This window comes from Penaeus chinensis, chromosome 17 (genome assembly GCF_019202785.1).
Source record: "Penaeus chinensis breed Huanghai No. 1 chromosome 17, ASM1920278v2, whole genome shotgun sequence".
Classification (NCBI taxonomy): Eukaryota; Metazoa; Arthropoda; class Malacostraca; order Decapoda; family Penaeidae; genus Penaeus; species Penaeus chinensis.
The window spans coordinates 16,764,456-16,772,198 of NC_061835.1; the positions used below are offsets into that span (position 1 = coordinate 16,764,456).

The 7,743-nt window shown below is 44.9% G+C and overlaps 1 protein-coding gene across 1 annotated transcript in view; it reads left to right on the top strand.

Annotated features, from left to right (window-relative positions):
• Positions 1–7,417, top strand: part of LOC125034010 (serine/threonine-protein kinase PEPKR2-like) — a 21,079-nt gene extending 13,662 nt beyond the window's left edge. The window contains exons 2-7 of the mRNA XM_047625646.1: positions 84–296; positions 1,084–1,222; positions 1,683–1,809; positions 2,551–2,599; positions 3,861–4,040; positions 4,415–7,417. Coding sequence (XP_047481602.1) covers positions 84–296; positions 1,084–1,222; positions 1,683–1,809; positions 2,551–2,599; positions 3,861–4,040; positions 4,415–5,510 — 1,804 coding nt within the window. The 3' untranslated portion in view covers positions 5,511–7,417. The remainder of the gene's footprint in view (positions 1–83; positions 297–1,083; positions 1,223–1,682; positions 1,810–2,550; positions 2,600–3,860; positions 4,041–4,414) is intronic.
• The last annotated feature ends 326 nt before the right edge of the window (positions 7,418–7,743 follow it).

Here is a 7,743-nt window from a genome sequence, read left to right on the forward strand (position 1 = left end):
TGATACAATAATGATAATGGCGATGAAGATGAAGCACACGAACCTGCATACCACAGCTAACCCCCCCCCCCCTCCCCCCGCAGAGGCAAGTTCGCCGCCGTGCGCCGCGCCCGCTGCCTGGCGTCGGGCACTTGGTTCGCCGCCAAGTTCATGCGCAAGCGGCGGCGCGCGCAGGACGTCCGCCACGAGATCCTGCACGAGGCGGCCGTGCTGCTCCTGACGCGGCCCTGCGCCAGGATCGTGTCGCTGCACCAGCTGTTCGAGAGCGCCTCGGAGATCATCCTCGTCCTCGAGCTGTGAGTCGCTGCGCTCTGCTGTTGCTCTTGTGATGAATATTCTGATTTTCTTTCTTGCGATGAGGCCGCGGGAGGGAGGCGCTCACTGCCCAGGGCGGGTCTCCCTTGCTTTTCTTTGGTATGGCTTTGCCGCAATGTTGTGGCGACCGTTGCAGTCTTCCCGCCCCTCGCTCTTTCTTAGGGCTCACTTACTGTAGTGGTAGTGTTGTCTTGTTGCTGTTGCTATTAAACAGCGGCCGTTTTAGGCGGACTGACCAGGAACATCTGCCGATAGAATATGAAATAAAAAATATAAAAATGTAACTTTCTACAGTTCATAAATTTCATAAAAAATGAATATAAATCTGACCACGTATGCATATATTTCTTTCCCTTTTATTTTTTTAATGGTAGAAAGGATTTTAAACAAATGAATAAATTAATACACAAGTTTCTTTAAAAACATTAACGTAAAAAAAAATATTAAGCATATTAGGCAGATATTTATAAAGGAAACCAAAGAATGAAGACATTTAAACCAGCGACACCATTAGATCAGACCATATTTATCATATCTAACTAAATTAATTATTATATGAGCTAATTCACAGTTTCTAGAAAAAAAAATACATCAATAAAAGACAACCAGATAAATATGAATAACCTAAGGGGAAAAAGAAAAAACTGAATAAGAATACAAAAAAATATATAAATATGTACACACTCGACCCAGAGCATCGGGAAGGAGAAAGTAAAATAGCCATAATCATGAAAGACCTCTACCCTAACGGCCCTCCCGCCCCGCCAGCGCCTCCGGAGGCGAGCTGCAGAGGGTCATCGACGAGGAGGAGCGTCTGGAGGAGGAGGTCGTGCGGCGCTACATGCTCAACATCCTTAGCGCTCTTCGCTACCTTCACGCACACAACATCGCTCACTTGGATCTGAAGGTGAGCTCCTTGGGTTGTGATTTTGTTTAGTTTGGTTGTTTTTGGTCACTTTTTTTGTTATTTATTTTTATTTTTAGGAGGAATTTTTATTGTTAATTTTATTTTCCGCTAATGTGTAGCGACTCAGGGCGTTCAGAAAGAGTTCAGAGACAGCCTTTTTAGCATAAAATTTAACTTAACTTGTTTCCAATAAGTGTCATTAATTTCGTTATTTATGGCAGTAAATTCCTAAATAACTATCATATTTTTTTTGTCTCATTTTCCAACACACGTAAAGTGTTCAGTAAATTTAGTCTTTATTATGAATACCATTTTTCTTTTATTGTCTAATCCGCCAATCTTGACGCTGATCAGGACGTCTCCATTATTACGAATGCATTGCCAGGCATGTTGCATGTCGCGTGCCCCTTACCCCCCTCACCGTATCCCCCCCTCACCCCCTCACCGTCTCCCCCCCCAGCCCCAGAACCTGTTACTGACGGGCCAGCACCCCGACAGCGACGTCAAGCTGTGTGACTTCGGGATCTCGCGCATCCTGCTGTCGGACATCGAAGTGCGGGAGGTGCTCGGGACGCCGGACTATGTCGGTGGGTCACGCGCCGGCTGGCTTCGGCCGCGGTCATGCTGGCTATTTGGTTATGTTGCTGGTTTGCTGTTTATGTTGTTTGTTGTTGATGTTTTATTTATGTTTCTGTATGTTTATTCTGTTTGTTGTTTATGTTTTTTGTCGTTTATGTTTTATTTATGTTTGTGCATGTTTATTCTGCTTGTTGTTTATTTTATCTTTTGTTAATGTTGCTTGTTTATGTTTTGTCTGTTGTTTATGTTTCTTATGTTTAGTTTAGTTGCTTGTTTAAGTTTAGTTTATGTTGCTTGTTTATGTTTTTGTTTATGTTGCTAGTTTGTTGTTTATGTTGCTTTATGTTTTGTTTGTTTAATGTTTATGTTATTTGATTTTATGCTGCTTGTCTATGTTTTTGTTTTGGTTCATGTTGAGTTTTCTTAAATTTTTGTTTATTTTGTTTATGTTTTCGTATGCTGTTGCTGCCGGTTATGTCGGTGATGAGGCGCTTGCTTGTTGCTGTTTATTTGTTGTTTTTTCGTGTTTTTGGTTTTGTTTATGGTATTGGCGATACCATTGCTTGTTTGTTTATGATGTTTTTGTTTGTGATAGATAACAAATAAATGATTATCACATATAATGAATAAATATGCCAATGACAGACTGCCGTCGCTGTCACTGACAACCTTTCTCCTTTCTACCTTCACGACTATTCATGCCTGATTAAGAGCGGGGAAATGGGTTTAATGAAGTCCACTCTTTTCAGCGCCCGAAATCCTCCAGTACGAGCCCATCAGCCTCGCGACGGACATGTGGTGAGTGACGCCGGGCGGGCGGGCGGGCGGGCGGGCGGGCGGGCGAGGCGGGGATCAGTGAGCAGGATGGGGAATGCGGGAGGGGGGATGATTGAATGGATAAGGGAAAGGGATGAATGAGTGAGTAAATGATAGATAACGTACGGATGGGTATTTAATAGGTGAGGAATGGATGAATAAATGGTAGGGAGTGAATAGATCAATATATGAAATATAGTGAATGAATAGAATTGATAAAATGGATAAAATATGATGAGTAAATAGATGATAGATGGTGAATAAACAAATGTATAAATTAATTATATTAAATTAGTAAGTAAATGACATATAACGTATAGATAATGAATAATTAAATCAGTTATAATTAGTGAAAAGGTCAAGAATTGAAATATAATGAATGAATGAATAGATAATAGATAATGAATAGATGGATAGCTGGTAGATAATGGGTAGATAACTGAGGGATAAATAATAAAAATAACTGGTTATTTAGAAATCCTCTCCCACTTTCTCCCTCTTCCTGCCACCAAGAATTAAGCTCTTCTTTCTCCCTTTCTTTCTCTCCTGTTCTCTCTCGCTTCTTTCCTGCGAAAAAGTAACGTCTCTGCATCTCTTTCCCTCTTTATCGCGTCCTCTTCCGCTCTTTCTCTCTTCTCTCCTTCGAAAAAGTAGCTTTTTAATCCCCCCCCCCCTCTCTCTCTATTTCTCTTTCGCTCTCTCTCACTTCTCTCCTTCGAAGAAATAACCTTATCCCTTCTCTTCCTCATTCTCTCAATCTTTTCCTCCAAAAGTCAGTATCTTCTCTTCTTTAGCTTTTTCTTCTCTCTGCTCTTCTTACTTTCCTTCCCTCCCTCTACACTTCCGTATTTTCCTCCTCCAAAGTTTATCTCCCTCCTTCCCTATTCCTTCCTTTTTCTCTTCCCCTCACCGTCTCTTGCCCTTCCTCTCCCTCTCCCTCTCCCTCTCCCTCTCCCTCTCCCTCTCCCTCTCCCTCTCCCTCTCCCCCTCCCCCTCCCCCTCCCCCTCCCCCTCCCCCTCCCCCTCCCCCTCCCTCTCCCTCTCCCTCTCCCTCTCCCTCTCCCTCTCTCTCTCTCTCTCTCTCTCTCTCTCTCTCTCTCTCTCTCTCTTCCACCATCAACACCTTTTCTTCCCCCTTATCTCTATTCTCCCTCCTCGCTTTCTGTCTCCTTCCGCCACTCCCTCCCCCCTCCCTCCTTACCCCTCCACTTACCTCTTAAAATTAAAACTCCTCCTTCGTCAGGTCGGTTGGCGTGCTGACCTACGTCCTCCTGACGGGCCACTCGCCCTTCGGAGGAGACACGAAGCAGGAGACGTTCCTCAACATCTCTCAGGGCCACGTCGACTTCCCGGAGGACCTGTTCGAGGGCGTGTCCCAGCAGGGCAAGGACTTCATCACGCACCTCCTCGTGGTCGACCCCAGGTACGTCGCGCCCCTCGCTTGGGGAGGGCGTGGGGGGGGGGGCATCTCGTCATCTTTATTATCTATGTTATTATCATTATCTTCATCACCATCATTATGGTGATGGGGGAGCTGAGACCTTTTAGTGTTTTTATTATAAATAGAAGTAGGTACCTTCATGGCGTTTGGCTCTAAATGATAGTTAATTTTAATGATTGTGCGCATGTGTTGGTGTTGTTATAGATTATAGATCCGCCAAAGTGACTCACTCATACTCACCCAACAGTCACCCCTTGTGTGTGGCTGTGCGTGCATGCCTGTGTGTGTTTGGATGCGAGGGAAGAGAACAGATCACTCACTCACCCCCCCCCCCCCCCCCTCTTCTCTTTCCGCAGCGGCCGCCTCACAGTGGACGAGGCCCTCGAGCACCAGTGGCTCCGCACGGCGCCCACGCCCGCGCAGCCGCCCCCGCTCGTGCCCGCCGCCAGCGCCCCCGCCCGCCCCGAAGGACACGCCGCCCGAGAGCAGGCGTCGCCCCGCCCAAGAACCCCGCCCACCGACGCCCGTTGCGCGAGCCCCAGGGCCAGCGCTTCCCCCCGCACCCGTAGACACGGCGAGGCAGTCGCCGTGGGCGCTACCGGCCTCTCCTTAGGCGTCCGCAGGGACTCGTCGCCGCGCCCGTCCTCGCCGGCACGGCCCTCCGACCACAGGGTCAAGCTACACGTGTCCAACTTCAGCCTGAAGGCGGCGTCGGCGACGGCGGACCTCTCGACGAAGGCCAAGAGCTTCCCCGCCCCGTCGCGCCTGTGCAGGGAGCGAGCGGAGGGCCCCGCAGCCTCCGCGACGCCCTCGCCGCGTCTCACCAAAGAGCCCGAGGCCAGCGGCCCCTTCGGCTCGGGCAGGGAGCCCGTCGCGTCCCCCACGAGCCTCGGCAGAGAGCCCGCGTCCGTGGGTCTGAACCGCGACCCGTCTTCCTCGTCCCTGGCTCTGAGCCGAGACCCAGCCCCTTCGTCCCTGGCTCTGAGCCGCGATCCCGCCCCCGCGTCCCTAGCCCCGAACCGCGAGGCCGTGACGACGTCCCTGAGCCTGAACCGCGAGGCCGACGGCACGTGGCGCACGGCGGACTCCGTCAACAAGGAGAACAACCAGAACAGCATCAACAAGGAGGAGGCGCCGCACATCTCGAGCCCCTGCAGGGACGCCCTCGACTCCCCGAGCCGCTCCAGGGGCCGCTTCGTCCACGCCGAGATCGCGAAGGCAGGGAGGGAGCCGGAGGCCAGGAGGCTGGCGGGCGGCGGCAAGGAGGGCAAGGAGAACAAGGAGAACGGGCGCGAGGGCAAGGACGGCCACAGAGAGAGGCTGCGGCCGTCGCCGCTGTGCCTGCGGCGCCAGGGCTCCAAGGGAGACCTGCACTCGCCGACGGAGCAGCAGAAGTTCGGGCCCATGCAGGGCTGCGTCACCAAGAGGATCGAGAAGGGCATGATCTATTGACTCGGCTCCTGATGTAACCGACAATAAAGAAGGGAAAGGGAGGCGTATGCTGACCATATCACAAAATATCACAAAGAGACAGACTCCAAGAGATAAAAATGGAAACGGCAACGTGATTCCTCGAAGAGACTGTGACGCTGAAAGCTGTCATGGTTTTATGTAAGTATCGGATACCTCATACACAAGGTGCCTTGTATATAATGTATGTAAAAGTATAGTAGGAATATTTACAATGCACACTTCAGGTGGTTGATACCGTAAAGCAATGCAAAAGTAATGAAAAAAACAAACAAATGAAAAAAAGACGGAAGATACTGAAGAAATTCTTAAAGGAAGAGAAAGAATTATTTTAGATGCCATGAAAGTGCACAGAGCCGAAAGAGGAGACAGAGAATGAAGAGACGCTGATAAAGAGTGAAACTTACGTGACAAAAACACGTCAGAAGATGGTGCTCGATTTATGAAAATATAAAAAAAGTGATGCTTTGAAGTGACTTCATTCCTTACATTTTTACTTTTGGAAATACTATGCCCAGTCTTTTACAGTTTACATTGGTGGATAACAATGAATATGTTCTCATATTGAGATGATGATTTAAGAAATATAGTCTCAAAGCCAAGTTACATTGTGTTCGTAATATGTAATGCATATTATCTCTGCACTGCACGGTTGTCCTTACTTAGCTGAAATATCACAGAAACGCTGAACTTAGCCAGCTGAAATTACCCATGGAATCAGGAACCATTCCATAGAATAATACTAAAGTATTGGATTGAAATAATTCTAAAGCGATTATCAGTATTTACTAATCATAATTCAGGAGACTTTAACGGCATGTGCTTGGCCCAGAAGCTTTACCATTCTGTTTAGGGTTTTGTTTTTCTTTTGCCTCCCTCTGGCGTGTCAGGAAACTCAGCTCTATGGTAATGATAGAAATTAAATCCGTTTAATGATTATTAAATGATTTATATTTTATTATTATTATTATTATTATTTTTATTATTATTATTATTATTATTATATTATTATTATTATTATTGTTATTATTATTATTTTCACGTTCACTATCGCAGAGGACAACACACGAAAGTACACAATATAGTTTTATGTTTTCTTAATTATTTTTCCTTAGCGTGTCGTGGGAGAAAGGTTATATATATATTCATATTTTCGAATTACTTTTGTTGTTTTTAGCATTATCATTATTAGGTAATGGATTCTGATGATTTACTAGTGTCACTTTCATGAATATTGAGAGAGAGAGAGAGAGAGAGAGAGAGAGAGAGAGAGAGAGAGAGAGAGAGAGAGAGAGAGAGAGAGAGAGAGACAGAGACAGAGACAGAGACAGAGACAGAGACAGAGACAGAGACAGAGACAGAGACAGAGACAGAGACAGAGAGACAGAGAGTGAGGGAGTGAGTGAGTGAGTGTGAGTTTAAAGAAATCCTAAGACAGAGAGAAATGAGGAAAAGTTTACAAAATCATCTCTAAGGAAACAGTATTTCATCTTGCAACTTCATATTCTTTAGTTATTCCTGTGCAATACCTTATAGAAAATGTTATTGCGACTTAAAGCAAATGATAATGATAAGAAAGGTAGCAAATTTATATCTATGTATTGATGTTATCATTATTATTATCATCATCATCATCATAATTCTCTTGGTCATTTTGTTGTTGCTATTATTATTATTATTATTATTATTATTATTATTATTATTATTATTATTATTATTATTATTATCATTGTTATCATTATCATTACAGAAGAAAACATTCTACTTATGGGCATAAATTTCCTGTTTCTGGTTTAGGTGTAACCACTCTCTTACATGTTTTATGAGTCTATTTCTGTATATTTTGTACATATATTTGTGTACCTATTATATAAACACATATGACTATATTTCTTAGTTTATTTATCCCTTGATAGCTATTTGAAAGTATTAAAAAATCTACGAATTAATAATAAATTTCAAACGGAATTGATATCTTTTCATTATCTTTTAGGAATATGCATTCGTAAACGATCGATAATGAGTCGAGTTATTCATTATATTATGTTTTAATTATCATTTGTTGAAGTTGCCTTCGTTTATTTGTTTCAAGTTGGCTTAGTTATGATCAGTTTAAGTTGTTTTGGTTGTCCTTTCCTGGAGTTGGCTTAGTTACTTTTGATTAGCATATTATTAACTGAAGTCTGAGTCAGGATGGTGCGGCATTCAGGGGAAG